Source organism: Perna viridis, chromosome 14 (genome assembly GCF_037379345.1).
Source record: "Perna viridis isolate PV_CMFRI_1.1 ecotype Kerala chromosome 14, ASM3737934v1, whole genome shotgun sequence".
In the NCBI taxonomy this organism is placed as follows: domain Eukaryota; kingdom Metazoa; phylum Mollusca; class Bivalvia; order Mytilida; family Mytilidae; genus Perna; species Perna viridis.
In genome coordinates this window covers 18,856,873-18,880,510 of record NC_142458.1, presented here as the reverse complement: position 1 = coordinate 18,880,510, position 23,638 = coordinate 18,856,873, and the positions used below count along the sequence as shown (strand labels likewise).

At 33.2% G+C, this 23,638-nt stretch overlaps 1 protein-coding gene across 1 annotated transcript; it reads right to left on the bottom strand.

The window, feature by feature from the left end:
• Positions 1–15,956: 15,956 nt before the first annotated feature.
• On the bottom strand, positions 15,957–17,965 carry LOC148598502 (uncharacterized). Its single transcript, XM_088562186.1, is given in 6 exon segments — positions 15,957–16,103; positions 16,507–16,547; positions 16,979–17,088; positions 17,355–17,446; positions 17,449–17,496; positions 17,804–17,965. Coding segments are annotated over 6 exon segments (600 nt in total).
• Between the last annotated feature and the right edge of the window lie 5,673 nt (positions 17,966–23,638).

Sequence of the window (23,638 nt, the reverse complement as noted above, 5' to 3'; positions counted from 1 at the left end):
CGTCCGTATCCAGTACCATACGCACTTAGAGACAAAGTTAAGAAAGAGATTGATGATATGTTAGCTGCAGGTATTGTTGAGCCTTCCGATAGTCCGTATGCAGCTCCTATAGTATTAGTTAAGAAAAAAGACAATACAATTCGTTTTTGTGTCGATTATCGGGACTTAAACAAACAGACAATCTTTGATCCGGTTTTGATGCCTAGAATGGATGAAGTACTAAATAAAGTCAGCAGAGCACGATACATAAGTAAATTAGATTTAACGAAGGGCTATTGGCAAGTCCCGTTTGATTCAGCTAGTCGACAGAAGAGCGCATTTATTACACCGTTCGGACACTATCAGTTTACTGTTGCTCCGTTTGGAATGATGAATTCAGGTGCTACTTTTGTTCGTATGATGGACAAAGTTTTGGCAGGGTACGACGAGTTCGCTGATTCATTCATCGACGATATTGGCATATTTAGCGACACGTGGGAGTATCATATTGAGCATTTACGAGCAGTATTTGATTCGCTTAGACAGGCAAAGCTCGTTGCAAAACCAAGTAAATGTTTATTTGGTTATGGTGAGCTGGAATTTTTAGGTCACATTGCAGGAAGTGGTAAGCTTAAACCTGTACAGGACAAAGTTTCCGCTATACGGCAGTTTCCGGCACCTGTAACTAAGAAACAGGTCAGATCATTCCTCGGTCTCATCGGCTTTTACAGGAAATTCATACCACAGTTTTCAGACATATCTGTACCGTTAACTGGCCTCACAAAGAAAAACGCACCAAACAAAGTTAAATGGTCAGACACAACACAAAAAGCTTTTGACAAACTGAAAGATTGTATTTGTAGTGACTCTGTATTACGGAGTCCAGATTTTTCTAAAAAGTTTATTTTGCAGACTGATGCATCAGGAAAGGGTCTAGGTGCTGTGCTTGAACAAGAGTTTGACGATGGGAGACATCCAATCATGTTTATCAGCAAGAAACTTTCCGGATCTGAATGCAACTATGCAGTGGTAGAGAAAGAGTGCTTTGCTATCATTTGGGCGGTAAAAACATTGAGAAATTTCCTTGAGGGTAAAGAGTTTACTATTAATACAGATCACGCTCCTTTACAGTGGTTACAGAGAATGAAAACTACCAACCAACGGTTACTACGTTGGAGTTTGATACTTCAGGAATTTAAATATAATATTTGTTACATTGCAGGCAAGACGAATATTGTTGCAGATGTGTTATCAAGATGTGATGACGTTTAGACAACCCCTGAGTGTTACAGAATTTTTTATTATGATATTCATGTACATTTTGTATTGTTATTTTATATATATTTCTTACAGAATTTTTCTGAAGTTTGTGTTTTGGTTGGACTAAATGTTCTTTAGTCTTTAGGAAAGGGACATTTGTAACAAACTTCAGTTAATTGTCGTTTACATTTTTTCCATACAGGACTATTTAAACTATCCTAGCTTTAAATACCACTAACACCGGTAAATCGAATCAAGTAGACCTTTTGTGAAATCACGAGATTGTACACGTATAGAAATTTAACAGGTGAGTTTTATATCAGTCGGCATATGGTCATTGAGTGAAGCATTGAGTTTGGTAAAGTAGCAGTGGGGAATTATAATTGTCAATTCAGGACATGGATATCCCTAGGCTAATGTTTACAATACTCAGGTAAGTTAATAATTAATTTTATATGGTAAATTATAGTCTATTTTGCTGTCGAGATGATATTTCTTGCTCGCGGTCCAGAATGTACGAGAAATTGCCATATTATGCAAAGGTATAGATGTTGTAAGTAATGTTTGGGTTCAATGTCTATTTACAGGGGTTTTTAGACCCGGTTTTGGTGTGCGTCTTGCACATAGCTAGAAGCGTCGACCTGTCGGTGATAAAATGGTTATCAACCTGATGTTCCCGAGATGGTGTAATAACGCCTAGAGTCGGTGAAGTAATGTCGGTGATTAAAAAAAAAAAAAAAAAAAAAAACATTGGAAAGCTAGGAATTTATTATTTTTGGAGCACAAAGTCCGTTATATTAATTTGTAAAGTAACCGAGAAGTCCGTGCTAGATATGTTCGTTTAACCAGTCAGGGCTTACTGAATACAGCATTATAGTGAAATATATATCATCTGGTGTTCTCTTCGTCAATATAGAAATCTACAAAAAATGTGTGAAATTAGTCCATATTTCGTCCAGTTATAATTATAACAAAAGTCCAAGGGAAACAAACCATTTCATTCGTTAATTTTACAGTACATGCAACGTTCGACCTTACCGGGAGGTGTGCAGAACAAATGGTGGTGTGTTGAGACTGTGAATCATTTAGTTTATGTGTTTATTTCATTCCATTATATTTAGTTCTGTCTTGTGCGTGTATATTCAGTTACATTTATGTTTATTCATTTCATGATGTCATTTATCTTGAATTTACTTTAGTTTGTTTTGTTTATTAAATTTATGTTTTACATTTTTTTGTTTTATATGACATTGGCCACTTGACAATCCAAAGAACTTACTTCTTTACAGAAAGCTTTTCAGTAAAAAAAAGTTTGAGATGAAACAATAGTACTCGAATATTTATCCAATCAAACATCCAAAATCAAATAGAAAAAGTAAAAGATGTATAAGAAAATGTGCCTAGAATCACTTTTAAACGAACGTAATCGGTGTCTTTTTAAATAAATCAAATACATCAGACATTAGGAGACACTTTTGATAAGATGTTTAAGGCTTTATTTAACCGAGTGATGCATTGACTGCATGTACATACAACTTGGGTATAGTCGATTTTAATAAATGTATAAATGAAATGAATAATATTAATATCAATACAGGAACGCATTACTTGACTGGAAGATCTGCACTTTGTATGCTATCAGCCAATATGCTGTAGGTATATATACTCAACACTGTAATTTCTATGTCTCATTGATGGAAAAGTATTCTTTCTGTGTTTATAAACACAGTCTTTCACGACTTCAATATAAGATGCTGGAATATATAGCGATTGAATGTAACTCCTGTCATTGAAGATATAGTTGTCATGATGTACTTACGTTTCGCATGTCTTCTCCTCTCTTCTCTAGTGGATTTAAAAGCCAAATTTATCCCCAAAAATTCTTTGGATATTTACTTTACAAAATGTGTCAATTTTGCCTGTCAAGTTAAACCATGGCAATATTTTTTATTTATCTGAGGATGTAATTACCGATTTCGATGATGTTTGTCTTTTAACCTGTAAGAAATACTTAAAGAACTGCAACTTTTACTTTCAGCTCAAATGTATTTACAAAATAATCATGATGATGGAAATTGCAACATACGCGTGTAACTTTATGTAGGAGATTATTGACAACTTGAAGATTTGTTTTTATCTGTATTATGAAATCCACAACGGCTTGAAAGAGTCAATCAATCGACGAAATAAAAAGAACCATCGTTCTGTAACTATGTGCAGTATATTTTCTTTAAATGACTAAATTTGAACATGGCAGTGTTTTTGGACTTTCAAACGATAATACGAGTAAACACTATCATCTTAACTACACTTAACATCATCAAAGTCGCCTGTTGAGAATTGATATTATGAAATGCATATGGGACTCCTGAGACTTTTAAATATAATTGTTTGAAAATACGGGAGGTATAGTGTTCAAATGTGCGTATTAGTTTTTGTGAGTTTTAATTACTTCAAATTAGTTTGATTTACATGAAAGGAAGGTAACAATAGAAGACATGTAATCTTGGATAACAGCTACAAATACAATAAGCCTTGTATATACTAAAGTTTATGTGGATAACGGATAGGGTTCCAAACTATTCTAATCTATAGTTTAAATTTAGATTTGCAATGAATTAAGAATCAACATGAACAAAAACATATTTACTGCTGTAATAACTAATTGAAGTGAACCTTTCACGACATCGTGTTGATGTGTCATAGAATTATTCATTTATAAACGATTATATTTCAAGGCAAAAACTGCTATCTCATAATATAACGGAAAACGGAAATTAACGCTATTTTTAGAATTAGCATTATATATTCTAAACATCCTTCCTCATATTTAACAATAATTCCGATGTGAATAACTTCAACGGACCATAAAGATCGGGACATATACGGATAAGGAAAAAAATGTTTCCGAGACGAAAAACAGTACTACATGTTTGGGTTTTAAAGTGATTACAAGAAAAACATGTGACCTAATTATTGTAAAACATTTTCATTTGTTGTTCAAATGTCGAAGCAGTGTCCACTTTATATTATTTGGTGACGTTATTGCGTTGTTAACATTTGATGCCAAGACTTCCTTGTAAACGTAGAGAATTCAATAATAAAAGTAATTACTATAATGCCAATACATGAACGCATTACTTGAATAGCTATAGATGCACTGAATATGTGTTGAGGATCTGTATTTTGTATGGTATCAGCCAATATGCTCCGATAAATACTTAACAATGTATTTATTTGTCTTTTTGATAACTATACTATGCTTTTTATTATCAACACAGTTTCTCATTTCTTCCATATAAGTTGCTTGAATATATAGCGATTGAATGCATGTTATACCGCTAAACGATCTATTGGAATCGGTGTTAATTCCTGCCATTGAAGGTATAGTAGTCATGTTGTAATCACGTTTCGTCTGTCGTCGTTGGCTTTTTTTTTCAAATCTTCTCTGAAATTAGTGAGTTTGAAAACCAAATTTATCCCAAGTATTCTTTGGAAATTTACAAATGTGTCAATTTGGCTTGTCTAGTTAAACAACGACAAGATTTGCTATTTCGTTGAGGATATAATTACCGATTTCAATACATGTCACTAAACCTATATGAGAGACTTAAAGAAATGAAACCTTAATTTTCAGCTCAAATATATTCACAAAATAATCATGACGTAGCAAGTTGCCAAAAAAGTGTGTAACTCCGCCTCGGGTATTATTGCCGATTTGAAAATTTTTTTTACCCGTTTCATGAAATCCATAACCGCTTGAGACAATTCACCGATGGAAAGACTTTTTTAAAGTTTTAAGTCGTAAGATTTTACGGTGAATATTGCAGTTTATTTTTTCCATATGATTAGATTTGACCATAACAGTGTTTTTGGTTTTTGAAGGATAACACTAGTATATACAATAGTCTGCATTATGTCTTAACAATACCAAAGTCTCCTCTTAAGAACGGATATTTTTAAAATGCATATGAAATCTCGAGAAAATCGTTTGAATCAAGGGAACCAAGATCTAGCAGAAATCAAAAGAATGTAATCCAGGAACAAAGACCGGGTATTAAAAACAGACTAACACAACAGCGAACATAAACTAATCAAACTAATACGTACAAATCAAAAGAAGTATATGAGTAAAGCAGACTCCACTTAAAATTGGCAGTATGGACTAGGTGCATCTGTATAGTAGGCGTCCTCTGGTTTTTGATAAAAAAAACAAGCCGAGCTGCTCTGAAAAAATCAAGTATGGGGCCGGGGCGTTATGTTTTATAGTGTTCTATTGTATGATATACAGTCAAGGTACAGTTAAAAACAATTCCATAAAAACTTGGATCACAGCTATAAATATGATAGGCCTTAGAAGTTGCATTTGTCAACTATTTCCAAGTTGTCTGCTGTGCCTGCAGTATGATATTTGGTTAGAATTGAATGATTTCTCCCTAATGTTAGCACTTTATATATCTATAATCTTGAATAACAGCTGTTCATACAATAATCCTTGTTTATTCTAAAGTTTATCTGAATAAAAGGCAGGGTTCAAAGCCATTTTAGATACAATGGATTAAAGAGCAACATTAGAAAACAATAAAACAGCTGTAATTATTAATTGTAATAAACTTTTCACGATATCATGAAGAAGTATAATGAATTATTTAATTATATATGATTATGTTTTAAAGCTAAAGAGTTATCTCTCAATGTGAAACGGAAAACAGAAATCAGTCCCATGGAATTAGCATTATATATTCTCAACATTCTGCCTCGTTTTTAACAATGAAATTTCAATTTCCAATTCGTATACTTTCAACAGAATATAAAGACTGGGACATGTACGGACAAGGAAAACAATTGTTTACACGACAAAAGGACGTTATTACAGAATTTAAAGTTATCACAAAATCTTCAAACTATTGTAAAACATCTTCAGTTGTTGGCAAACACGTCCATAATTAAGACATGAAAACAAATTATATGTCCACAAAAACATATACAATGAAACATGTCAGACCGAATTCTGAATAAACAAAACACTTGTCCAAACAAATCACTTTTTTAAATTCTTAATGTATATTGAATTGATAATTCGAACTCTGAATTCAGACTAATTTATCTATACTTAATTCGAAAACGGCTTTGGTCAGGACATGTTTCAATTATTCTTTACATGTATGACCACGGTTAATTCTTTTTGGAAAATGGGCATTCGTGATTTATTTTTATTTTTATTACCCACCTGAGGATTAAAAATACCAGAAGACATCTTTCTACAGGCGACAATAACATCGGTCATACATTCTCAAGGAAACACTTAAATGAAAAGAATTTTTTTATGCAACAACATGGCACAATTCCATTACCTTTTATTGAAGCAGTAAGAATTAGCTTACAGAAGCTTTGGTCTTCGTGGATTTGATTCGATAATCCAATTCACAATGACCAAATGGTAAAAAAAGACGACAGGCTTTAAATTTGTGTAAACTACAATTTGCAGTGGACGTACAAACATCCTGGATTGGTGATCAAGGCTAGAAGAGATCCTCTTCACTCCTTTGATGGCAACAGATATATGTAAGTCAGTTTTAGGCATGTTGAGTGGCTACAATTAAAGTGAAAGTATTAGAGTTATTTCTGTCTCGTTCTCAATTACTGTTTCGGGTCTCCTCGCAGCGGTATTTATACAGTTCTTGTACGAAGTGGAATGTCTTCATGAATTCTGCCATGAGAAACTGCCAATTCCGTTGTTTTCATGCATTGTGCATGACACGGCATCGTTGCTTTTGAAGAGAAGTCACGAGATATTCGTTACGATCCCCTAAAACTAACCGACGGCACTGAAGCTATTCATAAACGTTAGGTTACAATATGCCTCTGTGGTTGTCATATCTGAATTGAAACTTTCGGTAACCCTTGCAAAACATTTGAAGTAGGTCAATCTAACATTATCTCCTACAACTAGTTATATATTTGTATCGTTTGCCTTGCACGCTAAACTTTTCTTGTACCTCCTTGACTGATATTAAATACGATATCGACTTGAAACAACCTGCAAGGCTTGTCCTTGAATGTCAAATAAAACTTATCTACAAAACAGATGGACAGAAAACCACGAAATGGATTTGTTAATACTTTATATCACCTTTTTTATACCGCAAAAATCGATGAGCACGATCCTGTTCATTTGACAAGATCCACGAAAATTAGAAACCACCATGATTAACACGTTTACAATATTCAATTATCATATGATTTCTAAAATGTGTCGTTTATTTCATGACTGATAGATGCTATTGTTGTATTGTTGCTTTATAGAATCAAGACCTCTCGGAATCACTAGTTTAATGTTTTTATTCTCCGAAACATATTCTAAAAGAACACTTTACTTTATCACTATTTTGAAGCCAAAAAAAAGATCAGAATCATAAACTTACGTTCCAACTTACTCATCATTCAATTGATGAAATATATCCTGTCAGGAAATTGATATAAGGAAGACGGCTACATGGATAACCATTGGATTCAAAATTCAAATCAATCGTCATAATTATGTCATTTTTAACACATCTGGTGTATATTTGGGCATTGCTTCATCAGAAAGATATATCTTGAAATGGATTACAATTATACAGGATCAGACATATAAGAGTTAAAACAAAAACTGAAGAACTTTTATACACAGGGAAATGTTTACAAAATGCTGGAATTTTTAATCGTCAACATCTGTCGGTATTCCAATGGGAGAAAATTGTGCTCCTTTACTTGCTGACCTATTCCTTCACTCTTATGAGGCTGACTTTATAGCTGATCTGATTCAAAAGAAAGAATATAGTTTGGCTAGATCCTTTAATCTCAGTTTCCGCTAATAGATGAAGTATTATCTTTAAACAATCCTAATTTCGGGGATTTAATACATGGCATCTACCCCAAAGAACTTGAGATAATGGATACTACAGACACTATGAAGTCGGCCTCATATCTTGACCTACACTTAGAAATCGACGGTAAAAGAAACCTATTGACCAAACTTTACGACAAATGTGATGACTTTTCATTCAGAATTGTCAACTTTCCTTTCATCTGTGGCATCATCCCTTCAGCACCTGCGTATGGAGTGTTCAAATCACAACTCATAAGTTGTGCCAGAACTTGCCGAAACTACGCAGACTTTTTGTATCGCGCTAGAACTCTAGCAAATAGTCTTTTGGAACAGGGTTATATTGTTTTCCATGTCTGGTCTTTGTCCCTGGATTACATTCTTTTGATTACCGCTATAACCTTGGTTCCCTTGATTACTCTACCGGAAGTTTATACCATACTTGGCTCTCTCTGACTTAATCGCATCAGTAGCGTGCTCGACAATAACGATTTATGAAAACTTTAACTGGTACACGTTCACCAATGTTACTGGTTGTAGGATCGCCTGGTTCTTAGTCACATCAGTGCAAGCGAATTTTGCATTTTTCTATTCGCAATTGCAGTTCAAAGATATTCAATTTATTTATTATTATTAGACCAAAATAGATTAGTATGATAATCTCACGTCCTCATTGACATATTCCAGCTAATATGAAGTTTCCTTCCACCGGGAATTGATATAAGGAAGTTGTTCTACTTGAATAACACTTGAATTCGAAAGTCAAAGCATTCGTCATAAATATGTCATATTCCGTACTTCAGATTAGTAATTAAGCAGTGCTTCATCAGAAAGGATCAATTCAAAATGGAAAATAGGTATGCGGATTCAGACATTAATCTTTTGAACCAAACAACTGCACGTTTTTTGCTTTATAATTCGATTGCTATTATAATAGGACTTGTATTTTCAACCACTGGAAACACAGTGGTAATGTTCATACATTGGGTAAAACTGAAATCATCACAGAATTTCCGAAAATTTATACCATACCTGGCTCTCTCTGACTTAATCGCATCAATAGTGTGCTCGACAATAACTGTTTATGAAAACTTTCACTGGTATACGTTTACCAATGTTACTGGTTGTAGGATCGCCTGGTTCTTGGCAACAATGGTGCAGTCTATTAGTATGATTCTTCTATTCGCAATTGCAGTTCAACGATATCTAAAAATATGCAATCCTTTAAAAAGAGGCTTAAACCAGAAGAGTAAATTTGGAATTATTTTGTCGGCTGTGACCTTTCTGTGTATCGAATCTGTGCCTTTTATTTTCTTTTCTGACGTCATTATTCATGATCATTTGCTTCCAAATATTTCTATTCACGAATGCCGGATGCTAGCGAATTACAAGGACATATATACTGTTTATCGATACGCTGATGACGTATTTTTATTAACAATAGTATTTATCGTAGCAATACTGTACACCAAATCAAGCATCGTTCTTTTTAGGCTGGCACAAAAAGCCGTTAAATCGAAACCAAATAACGGCTTTAAATCAAACCTCTCGTCTGATGACTGTTTGGAGGATATACCACAACCATCACTTAACACCATAGAAAATACCACGGATTCAGCCGACACACTTGGCAATATGAAAACAGAGAATACACCTCAAAACCGAAAACCGAAGAAACTGTCCAAGTCAAAGTACCGGAAGTACCGAAACATCAATATCATGTTCATCACGATAACGATACTTCCGATCATCGTTTACATTCCACGAATTATATTTGAAATCATTGAGCTCCATGTAGAACTTTTCTGGTTTTTATTACCTGAAGCTCAGCTGAGGGTATGTTTGGTTCTTAAACGTTTATATTTAGTAACATTTTGCACAAACCCGATTATATATAGCGTTATGGATAAAGAATTTAAAAGAGAACTGAAGAAGGTATTTCGTCGCATGATTACCTTTGCATCTTCCTGCATTACGATATTTCCATGCAAGTTTGTCAATTCGAAATGATTCATTTCACTGACCGTAAAGTGTATAGAACCATGTGATTATTTATGACTATTTAGAACTTGTTCTTCAGCTAGAAAATGTTGATTAGTTTTTGTTTTTTGTTTTTGTTTTTGTTTTTGTTTTAGTTTTTTTTTCTGTAAACTAAAATGTTATAAAAAAAAAAAAGCACCATTCTTGTGTTGTTGTTTTTTTTCATTATGAAACAACAAGCCAATTTATTATCCTTTGATATAAAGGAAAGGGAAAGTGCCACATAGATACTAGTACAATCAAGAAAGGCTTTTATGCAAATACTTGCCTTAAAATCAGTTAAACAAAAATGAACTTTTAGTTTGAACATTTGTTTTGAAAATTTATAAATTCAAAAGTTGCCCATTTAATGAGGTCTTCAGTTCAGACCAAAATAAAATGATTAACAATTGGTGGTGAAATATTAATGAATGAATCAAATCATATTAGTTTTAACATATGTTTTTTCAATGCTTTAAGGAGAGAGGCGTACAGTTGCGATCACTTCTAACCTATCTTCGATCCTGCAAGGATTCGCTGTTCTGACCAGCGACACACCTTTTCAGGGTCGGTCAGGGCTCTGGACAAACTCTGTCATAATCTGTTATGGGTCCTGTCACACTCCTGTCAGGAACTGATTTAGGTAGAACAGATGCGTGGATTAGGAGAGTTCCTGGCAGATTCTGACGGTTATTACACAATGTAGCTCGAGAATACTTCTCTGATTGAATTACATACAGTACATGTACGTGATTCCGAAAAAAGGCGTAGCATCCGAATCCCGATTCGTACGACCGGAAGGAAGCCTCGCTATATTATTTAAACGCGATTTTTTTTTAATTTGTTTACCCAATATTTATGTATGGCATGCAGTACCAACAAAAAATATTGCCTGCCGTACCTGCTACGCACCTGAATTTAAAGAATTTGGACCGAATTCTTTTGGTTGCAGATACAGAGTACCTATATATATTGACAATTTTAAAAAGTTTATAAGGAAATTTTAGACCTTTATGTATATATATAGGTTTTTGAATAATTTGGACTGAAATATATGTCACAGTCACCCGCTGTGCACATAGTAGTTATATTACAACAAATAGCATTTTAGTCCATAATTCTAGACTCTCATGGAAATTAAAAGTGCTCGCGCTCATACATTTTGCAAGAACAAGATATTTTTAAAGAATTTTGTCTCCAATTATTAGGTCGCACCCCAATATGCTAGTTATATTGAAAAATTAAACATTTTAGTAATTAATTTAAACCCTCATGGAAATTAAAAGTACTCGCACTCATACAGTTTGCAAGAATAAGACATTTTTATAGAGATTATGATTCAAAATAATGTGTCGCAGCCACCCACGTGATAGTTATATTGAAAATTTAAACGTTTTAGTCATTAATTTTATACCCTCATGTAAATTAAAAGTGCTCGACATTTTTAAAGAATTTCGACTCATATAAATATGTCACAGCCACTATATGATAGTTATGTTGACCATTTTAGTCATTAATGTTAGACCTTCATAGAAATTAAAAGTGTGGGCACTCGTACATATTCTGGAATCTGACATTTTTGAAGAATTTTGACAGTAATATATGTGTCACAGTCACCCACATGATAGTTATATTAAAACAAAGTATTTTAGTCAAAAGTTTTAGACATTATGAAATATAAAACTGCTCGCATTCATACATTTTGCAGAATTATTGGAATATTTACTTGAATACATGTGTCACGGTCACTAATATGAAACTAACATCTTTAATTTCTACATTTTCTACATATAAGACCATGTAAGGCTGAAATTTTCAGTTTTAACATTTGTTGGAATGATTTGTGACCCTTATGTCATTGAAAGTAGATGTTACTCAAAAAAAGTACTTAGTCAATCTTGAACTTCGTGAGAATTACAAAACATCTGAAAGTTATCGGTTACCACTTCTACTCTACGAACAGAAACATAGACCTTTAATTTCATAATTAAATAATTTGATTCAATTGATATCACAGTTGTATTATTGAGTGATTGGACTGTGATCGACAAAAATTGGAACATGAACAACGATCGAGTGTTTGTGGGAGGATGATCACAACGAGCTTTCTATATATAATTAGAAATTCAAGGAAAATTTTGAAATCAAGATTTTTATCCTGATCGGATTTGCTAATTTACATTAATCACACAGTTTCGTTTATTAATCGCGGACTTCCTGCTCTAAATTACGTCACAGAATAGGAAGATTTAGTATCAAGAACTGTCCAGGGGTATGACAGTTTAAAACAGCGTTTCGTATATTCTTTGTCGCGACCCTTTTGTCAGGACAGTTTCTGTCAGGATCTGTCAAGGAATAGGGAAAAATGTATCCTGACCAAGGACAATCTCTGTCAGGATCTGTCAGGATTTCTGTTATATCTGTTGTTGTAGAACAGAATTCCTGTCAGATTCTGACAGAATTTAAGAGAGGTTAGAAATGATCGCTACTGTAGGGTAAGGGACACAACCCTTTCAAATCATTGGACCGTTTGTATTAAGCATATTACATCAATCTCATCTAAGCATCAAAGTAACTTGGACTGATTTCATTCTGCTTCAAATGAAAGCTTGATAAGCTCTTGTGAAATTTAATACATGTAGAATTTTAACTATTTGCTTGTCCGTCCTATCCTAGTTAATGTCTTAACAAATGACATTGTATTTCATTGTGTGTTATTTTTTAATTTAATAGATAGAAGAGCGCAATAATTTTAAAAATAATTTTAAACACATAATAAAAAAAATTTAAGAGAATCACACAAATTTCACACACACACACACATATATATATATATATATATATATTTATATATATATATATATATATATATATAATCAAGTCTAAACTTCACCTCAACTCTACAATCAATGCGAGGTTTCAAATTTGCGATGCAAATTTGGTCGCTCCCTCAGCGGGATTCGAGCCCCTTCTCTTCTCTGACATCTATGGCAACACCGCCTGCACTAAGATCAATGCTCTAGATCACTTGGCCAACTTATATGTAAAATATATACCATTCGTTAACCGAGTGATATGTCCTCGTGAGTAAATCTAGAGCGCGAACATTAGCACATGATGTAACTGTATAAGACAACCGCTGATGGTAACGAGTAAGACAATGGTGGATCTGTACTCTACCATCTTACTTGCTAGTACTTTACTATGTAGATACATAGCATGCACGGCGAGGATCAACATAGAATGTTGATACAAGGATGCAAACATATATATAATCAAGTCTCAACTCTCTCTCTCTCTCTCTCTCTCTCTCTCTCTCTCTCTCTCTCTCTCTCTATATATATATATATATATATATATATATAGATAGATAGATAGATAGATAGATATAGAGAGATATAAATAGAGATAGAGATAGAGATATAGAGATAGAGATAGAGATAAAGAAAGATAGAGATAGAAATATAGAGATATAGATGTAAATGATTCCATTTTCAAAAAGAAATATTTTTTTCTTTTCCCTTTTACTAATTGTTATCAGCGAACCACATATAACTGCATAAAAATACAGTTTAACAATGTTTTTGTCTCATATTATGTGATTTCGGTAACAGATTAGCGACGTGATCTAGTCTATTTATCAATCATATGACTGATTTGGTCTAAAGACCAAGTAAAGTATTAACATTATGTATCATTTTTATTGTATTTTTACTGTTAAATGTACATATGGATAAAAATATGATTACAATAAAATCGAATGATATAAATTGGTCTTTAGACCAGAAATGAAGTACTCACACTGTTGATGTGTGTATTTCTGTGATACAACTGTTGGTCTTAAGACCAGATACTTTATGAAGCTGTACAAGCAATCATAATTAAGCGAGACACTTAAGTTTTAATGTAGGTAAAAGAACCTAAATTATTGAATTGGTCTAAAGACCAAAATACCTGTGTACAATGAATACTATTATTTCTATAATTTGGTCTTAAGACCAGAATTTTCATACATGTATTATTGGCAAATTGATACAAACATGTCATACACTGTGTATGTTGCTAATGAGTTTGGTCTATAGACCAGAAATCTAATAATACAGGCCTCGGTAGCATCATGCATCCAGCAAACATTGGGAAAACTTTTAAAAGATATATAATCCAATATTAGAAAACTTTTTACCTTAACATTAAGTCGACAATGAAAATTAGTTAAATCAATTTTTTTTGAAATTTTCTACTTTATTTAAATGACATTAAGCTGTATACAGCTGTAGGCTAGAAACCACTAATTCCACTTCCCTCAGGCTTCTACGCTAATTTCACAATATTCAATGGCTTCTCTGAAGTTTACCTCAACTTTAACCTGCAGAGGACTATATATCAGCATGATTCTACATATGTCAGCTCACAATCCTCAGAATGGCATGTGGGGTTAGCAGACTTGCAGTGCAGTACTGGTCACCGGAAGTGAAGGATCTATAAATAACATGGGAAATTCCAGTGTCTCCACGAGATAGGGGTATATTTAGAAATTTTTATGGAGATTAGGCTTCATATAACAAGAAGAAAAATGCACCTATACAATATACAGAAATGTATTTCCTTTTCAGAAACTTTGAATTTTTAAAATAAAATGAGAACTTGTTTCACAGCGCTATGAGGAACAGGGGGTAATTTCTGCGTAGGACTATTTTTGCGTGTACGTTCCAAATGCTCATTGGTTGAATTGGTGGTCTGTAACCTGTATCTAAACTATACAAAAATAGAACATTGATGCGAATAGTTTTATATCACCCATGTTACATGTTAATGGTATATACCTTTCAACAAGTTGGATTTTCGTTTTTGTTTGCCCCTTTCCGTTACAGTTTTCTGTCTAACTTGAATCTGAAATAAACAGGAAGATTAAAAAAAAACTTTAAAAAGTAATAATATCACTTACTTGGTATGAAGATATACAGTGGGTCCGTGCACAGGGGCAGGTTGGAGTGCACCCCTTTTGGGAACCAACAAGCACTATTAAACTATTGATTCAACTGTAAATCAATTAAAATCGACATTTTGTATGTACTTCTAGTTTTACCATCACTCCAAAAAATATGCGAGCTAGTACAACTACTAACAGAACACCCTACTTAGATGTTACTAAGGAGACCTACATGGAATATAAAAGGTTTAACAAACATACATGATATACTAAAATCCATTATGGCTAATTACATCTACATGTACCTGAACAACATAATCTTCTCTCTCATGTTCCAACAATTGTCTTATCTCCGGAGGGATATCTTGGTCGGAGTTGTTACTATGGCAAGTCAATGACTGCTTTGGTAACAGTGGCAACACCCACTTTGCTTTTGAAGTAACTTATGTCTTTCTGTATAAAGGGTTGCTCTTTATTTTGTCAATTTTGTTAAGGAATTCAAGCAATGTTACAAACCATCCATGTTGAGCATGAAAACTACAGGAAAGAAACTTAAATGAAAAATATCCTCACTGTTACTTAATGTTTAAAAATACAACTTAGCAAATTAATTTTGACAAGTTCTCGTGAAAAGTTTTCCACATGCAAGCTTTAATTTAATAGCAATTCAACAAAAAAGTATTAGTTGTTTCTTTTTGTCTTTGAAAACATTTTATGTAACGGTCTTTGTAAGAATCATGCAAAATTTGAAATATGTGATACACTTAAAAAATGGCTACATATTTTTATTTTTGTAATTAAGTTGTTTTATGGGTCTATATTATGAAATGTGTAATTATTCATTCAAATCTGCCTGCTCTTAGGAGATAATCAACATTGAACAACCAATAGATTCTAGTGTCATTTGAGTGTCATAAGAAGCAGATGCATTGTAAGATTGGAATCGTGGGCATATTGATTCCAGTCTAAGAAGGTGAAAAATCTGTTCTGCTCGTGAGCCAAAACTCCTGTAACATGTTTTGCAAGTAGATCCACAGCACTGACAGCCTTAAATAGAAAAATGGTATGTACTTGAAGTCTATGAACTCTACAGGTATGCTTGGTCCCTAACACATTTAATTATTACTGTCAAATTTCGGAAAGAAAAGTTAAGGTTAACGTTGAGAGAGTAAACGAAAACAGAACCTATGAGTTCTTTTTTTTTACAATTTCAAATAGAAATACTGCACGAAATTATTCTATTGTTACCTATATTTCGGGTCAGGATATGAATCGAATCTCTTGAAATTAGTTCTCCTACACTACTTGATGTTGAGGCTTTAACATGCACCCTACTAGATTTTAAAATTAATATGCTTATTCACAATCCCGTAAGATCTAGAATACCTCGTGTTTTAAAAGTGCATATTTAGTTCTTTACATATATCTGCCTAAAATAAATTGCAATTACCTTTGCCATTCGTCCAGCAAAATGAGGAATGTTAGGTTTAGCTAAAATAAAATTAAAAAAAAAACAGTTTAATATAGTAATTAAAAAATAAGACCACTCAAGAGACAAGGGATAAACAAAATTAAAATTAAAAACAGAATTTTTTCTTAAATAAAAAATATCCATTACAAAAATGTTATGATGTCAATCAGCGTGCGCGAAGCTAAAACGAAGAAAAGTAGATGCAGTTGTACATTGCAGGCGACGGTGGCACCCTCGGTAATCGAGAAAGTTTTTTTCTCTTGTATTTAAGATAGATATGAACTGTCTATTACATGAAATTACATACGTCGAGTAATAAAACTAAGAAATCAATTTAGGATGAGATAAGAAATTAGCCCTGCTTTAAAAGGTTTTTGGAAGCATTATTTGAAAATCTCAAGAAAATAGGCATACGATCTCTTATAACTAATATATGCACAGTGCAGTAAACCATCTGTAGAAAAGACTCGCTGTTCCATCCCATCAATTATCAAGCTCATATATTGAGAAGGTGAGGTTTTGGCAGCATTCTTTTTGGTATAATAGTACTTTCGTTCTAATCTATTGATTGGGAAAAAAATAGTCTTAAAACTTGAAATTCGAAATACAATTAGTATATTTTTATCAATCAGATAAACAGCAAAGAAGAGTACATGTACTTGTATTACATTTACAAAAGAGTTCTGCGGCAGTGCTTTGAAGATATATAATTCTACGACTTAATCCCATTTATTTACATTGACTTGACAAGAACCAGATACAAAATGTATGTATTATCATATATATTATCAAATATGACTGTTATAGATTAACGTTTTAAGTAAAACGTACATTTGGCGATGATTTGCTTCTTATTATGTTCACTCCTATCATGTCGAAACTTTTCTCTTAATACAGTATCATGGGCTGTTTCAATTTATTTTGCCTCTCCAAACTCGAACAAGTTGTACACTTTGAGAAAGAATTAGTCTGAAAACAGAGAGGTGGGAGTTCAATATGCACTACATTTATAGAAATGTTTAAGTCGACATACATGTACTTGTAGAAGATGATAACTTATGACTATTTAGTACTACCAGCAAAAGTATCATTGTAATACTCTATGTTCCATATGTTTATGGAATATTAGATCACGCATGCATATTCAAATGTCGTTGGGTATTCTTTTAAACATATAGATATTGTAGTTTCTGTTTAAATATTTTTCTTCCGTGGTTTCAAGTGCCAATTTTTATTTGTGCAAAAATGCCGGACTTCTGCGTTATAAAATACTTACCTGTTTGACTTTTAGATTTGGAAAGTGCTTTTTCCACATAGAATAAAATACTGATGGCATAAAAAACAGTTCTGATCGCTGATTCACATCCTCTTTGTACCTCATGTATATTGTACATTGTTTCTTCCGGTATGGCAGCAAAAGGGATGAGCAGTCTGACATTCTGTCTGCATAGTATGTTGCATAATCCTCGAGCCAGTTAATTGCCTGGAGTAGTTTTGGACTTGCACAGTAATGCCTTTCTTTTACATAAATTAAAACATTAAATAATCTTGTTCGATTTCCCTAACACTGATATCTGATTTATAATTCAGTTTGAATTGTATACACATGCTGTTGTTAAAATTGATGATTTTGATATTTTAGAAAATTCAAGTTTAAAACTAAATAAAATGAACATTAATAACAACCTTTTTGTTCAACGTGATTCTGAGTGTGTGTTTTTTTTTTTTGTTTGTTTTGTTTTGTTTTTGTTTTGTTTTGTTTTGTTTTTTTTTTTTTGTATTTTATTTCAATTCTCAATCTGTACGACAGGGGTTTGGTTAGTACAAGTTTAGTACAAAATTGGTGAAATTTATATTATTGAATATCACTATGATAAAAATTTTGGTCCTTAGACCAAAACCTTCATGTAAACAAAACTTTTTTTATAACATTTATATTTACATTTCTGGTCTTAAGACCGATAACTGTGTATTTTTAAATACAAACCAAGAATCTGTCGAATTTCGTGTCTAAAGACGAGAAATTATTTTCATTTATATTATTGTGAAGAAACGTTATCCAGACATATAGGTATTATTGGTCTAAAGACCAATCTATATCGTCGGGTTTAACTGTATTTTTCAGTGGTACGAAACAAATATAGTTCCTTTCTAGCTGGTCTTTAGACCAAATAACTCCTTAGATTAAAAAAAAATAATGCATCTCATCTCCAGCCTGCAAACGAAATCATATCAAGAGAGACAAAACTTCATTTAATTACAGTTTTATGTCGTCTATTGTTAACAATTACTAAAAGGGAAAAGAAAGACAATTCCCTTTTGAAAAAATCCATTAAAGTTTAGTCGAGATATTCAGGTTGGAGTCAGAGTTTGCGGCCAGTGCTGTAAATTTTCAACAGAAATTAAAAATTAAAAATGGAAAATATAATGTATCGTATTGAAATATCTTTGAAATGATTATGAATTATGTTTTCCAACACTTTAAGCAATACTCTCTTTGTGCATGTAAAAGTTGGATAATAAATTTATTTAGGGTAGAATCTACCCATTTCATAGTAAAATTACATAAAAATGACAAAAATGAGGTAATTTTCCTTAAAACATTCTTAATTAAGTGAAATGATTGAGTAATTAAGGGAACCAAGATTATAGCGGAAATTAAAAGAACGTAATCCATGGACAAAGACTGGACATGGAAAATTTTTAATGCTTGTAATAAGAGATATCAGAATGACTTCAACTAATTTTGCTTGTCATCATGATAGCTATAGAAGAGCCAAAGGATTATCAAACAGCATCTTTGAAGAATTTTATGTTTTGGAGAGGGGCACCTGTTGTTTGTCCTGTCAACTTTTCGGATCACCATATCCTGTAAGGCAAGGGTATAAAATAAACTTGCAACAGAGCACACCAACACTTTTCAAAGTTAAATTATCAGAGTCAACATTTCAAACTAACAAAATGTCAGGAATCAAAAAAGTAAATAAATATACATTTAAATCTGGGAATTTACCTCACAACAAGGCAAGGATAAATTTTCGTCGGTGAAAAGTGGCTTAGAAACACCTGAATACTCTAGATTTATATGGGAAAATCATGGTTTTAGTAATGATCATAAACTGATCCTGATGAGAAGGCAGAGCGGTCCAGTCGTGCAGCCATAAAAATGTTACTGCTGCTAGGAAATCCACGAATTGAGCTAAAAAAGACAAAAGATAGGTTATGTTATAAAACATAACATAATTAACTAAAATTTAAACAGTTTATTAATGTAGATATCAAAATAAATGAAAGAATGTATGCCATATATGTACAATTTTCACTTTATATGGGGGTATTTTTCCTTAAAATTTGCGAAGTTATTTCCAAGAACAGAAATGTTTGCACTTTATTTGTTATTTAACCTTTATTTAAGTTATAAAGTATGCGAAAATTAACTACATTTCAGCACAATACACATAGATGCCCAATTTAAAAAAAATCTTTGAAATTAAGGAGGAGATAACTCTAAATTGTTTTTAATCAAAGAAGTAACATTAGTGTTGGAAGGACATTAAATATGATTTTTCTTTTCTAAATTTCAGGTTGAATCTGGTTCTAAAAGAGTGTTGTGTCTTTACAAATCAGGAAACATGTGGCATTGTGTATTTAGAGAGCATAAGATGAAAAGTCCTGACTGTGATGGTATCAAATGAGACTCCAAGCTTCTTTCTAAGTGGCAATATTTCAACTGCAGCAGATTCTAGCATGCAAAGAAGTGCAAATAAAGAATACAAATCATTGCACAAGTTGAAAAAAAGACAAGAAAAGAAGGGAAGAATTAGTTGAAATAAACCGTCTACAAGGAAAGAAAACTCCATAGTATATTAGTGTACAGCAGCAGTCCCTTCTCTTGTGTTGGTCGCACTCTGTTCCATTCAGCTAAACGGCTTTTCTACACTTCAGCTAAAAATGTAACTAAAAACATAATATAATTAATTTGGTTTACAAAAGTAAGCTCTGTTCAGAACATTAATTATGTAAGAAATATTATTTTGTATTTGACATGTGTGAGTCGCTTAAGTAGAGAAGTTTACTACCAAAGACATTTATAATCATCCTTAGTCAAGAATATATGGACCTTGTTCGTGTCGCAGAAAATAAGCGCTTCGGACCAAAAGCACTTGTGAAGACCAGTCTCAATATGAACACTTACTTTATTAAAGGTGTGAATCGTAGCATAAGGCGTTCCTTATTTACCCTCAAATGTTACGTACAAAAAGAAGTATTCCGGAAGGGTACCTTCAGCCATGCATAATGTAAATCCTGGTCCCAGTGAATCCATCCTTGAACTGTGCAGTGCTTTACATGGAGATGTTCCAATAGGAAGTAAGCTTACCACGCTCTTAAAAGTGTGCAGAAATTAGACATTTTACAAAAGCCCCATAAACAAACAATCGAATACAAGAACTATATCAAGTGAAAAACGCGAAAAGCTGTACAAACTGTATGAAAAATTGAGTGAAATTATTGCGTACGAGAAAAACATGCTCCTGAAAAGTGATAAAAAAAACAAAAAAACTTCTCGAAACGAACACACGGACAAGAGGAGAATTTCTGTGAGAAAATATTTTTATATTTCATCTAATAAAATTACAAATTAAACAGTATTGCTTGTGTGATTTTGAACAGATGCCTTGATTTTTGCAGTGTATTTGTCCAGGTTTAGCTCATACTTTTCTATGGTACTGACCCCGTGCAGGTCCGGATGTCAAAAGAATAGGCCTGCAGCAGCGCTAAGCTTGTCGTAAAATGTGACTAAATAGTGCTCAGAACCCTAGCTGGGGGCTAGGACGCTCTGCCCACAGAGCAACTGGGTTGTATGCCCAGGTGGTTGAATGGGGTACCCCTGGCGTGTTACATGATGGGGTTGTCAGGCTATTATACGGAAAACCTGGCCGCAAACCATAGTGGTGCACCGTGTTGGGAAAAATGCCACGTTCCTCGCACGTTAAAGAACCCTACTGTGGTATTCGATAGGAGTAGGAAGCACAGGGCTCCGCCACAGGAGGCTAAATTGCCCGACCCTTCCCACCTCTCCCTTTTTCCAGTGGCTATCAAAATTTGTCGACCCCATTATCCTTTAGTCCCATTCCATTTTTCATTTCATCATCATTGCATGTTCATTTTATCATTAACTTCATGTTCATCGCCTGAATATAGCTGAAATATTGCTGCTCGGGCGTTAAATCCCAACAATCAATCAATCATCTATGGTACTGTAGTCTGAGTTTACACAAAGTTTTTCATGGCAAATATGGCTACACGCATTATCCATTAAAGATTTATGGAAGTCATACATGGTGACCCTATGCTTTTTTCTTAATATCAGCATCCATTTTGAAAAAAAATGATTAAAGTCACCAAAGAGTCTTCAGGAAAGCTAAGCACCAAACATTTTAATATTCCAATAAATATACCAGTGAAAGTACATATTTTTTATAGGACAATTATTTGTACCTACATTGTATGCAATTTGAAAATACCTTTAAGGGAACCACACAAATAATAACAAAAACAATCAAATTTAAAACAAAAAAAACAAGTGTCTACGGACGACGACTTCAACACGGACGATAGCGCCTTACTTTTATTCGACCAAAGAAAGGAAATGCTCTGTCCTTTTCAGATACAAATACTGACCAAAAGCATACCATTGTGTCATTCACTCTATTATTTTTCAGTTCATATTTTATCAAGGAGAGGCATCCATGAAAGTTGAATATAAAAGATTTGTTCTTGTTAGCTCCTAAACAACCAGAAATAAATACACACCTTCCTATAATGGCGTAGAACCTGTAGTTGTTTCACAACTAAATTTTTAAGTTGCATGTATCACACAAAACGTATTTGTCTATTGCAACGGGCGACAACATGGACGTCAACAGCGACTTACCACAACAGGACCGCATTTTTTGCAGTTGAAATTAAAAACTACCGTTTAATCCTTAAAGTTACGCGTTGATTCTAAAACTCGTGGATTTGACATTTCCATCTTACAAATGTATTGGAAATTTTCTTTTCGTTGGGAATTAAATTTAGTAATTTACCAAATCCATGAAAACAATTGATCTCCCAGGAACAGTAATACTTCGACAGTAGTACCAATGTGTTGTGGACAATGCATTGTACGTAGAAGGTGATTTAAGGAGGTAGACCAAGGGTAAAGGACACAATTCTTAAAATCACTGGAACGTTTGCATTCAGCATTATACATCAATCTTATGTAAGCATCTAATTAACTTGGATTCGTTTTATTCTGCTTCAAACAAAAGCTTGAGAGACTTTGGTGAAATTGAATATGATACAAACATATCATTGATTTCATGAGTTATGTCCCTTACCCTAGGTCCATCTCCTTAACATTAAAATAATACTTTTTGTCCCCCTTTCAACATACTGCAAAACAGTAACTGTTGATAACAATCATTACAATTAAAAATAAGCAAGACCTAAACTGAAGTGTCTTAAACACATCCGATAGACTATGCAATTTTTTACGAACGTAAATAAAAATCCTCGTTTTATTACACTTTTGTACCCTTTTTGCCCTTATTTTATAAGCAGTTTTATCCACAGTTTCATGGACGACGATGACAGCGCCATATCATTATACTATAGTTACGACCGCGACATGTTTGTTGTCATTAAAAAAAACAGTGCATATGTTACAGATCTAATAAACTCAGGAGCGGAACTAGGAAATTACACATGTACCAAAGGGCGTCCGACCAAGAAAAAAAAATGGGATGCACTTGAAAGTGAATATGTGCATATTTTGCCAAAATTTTTGCACAAAATTAAAAAAAAAACCTTTCCAGTGAAAGATGATGGATTTCCGAACCTTCTTCTGAATCCGCTAACTAATGGGTTATCTCTTGATGACTATACAGTATCTATGATGTACGTACATGTGCTTCTCATTGACGTCAGATTTTAAACTATTAAATATTTGGTTCTGGTGTTTCTTATGTGTACAGCATACCATTATACACATTATTAACAATGAGTGGTATTTTGTATTTACACTGTACATATTAAGGTACTCTAGAACAAAACGACAATCCATGTA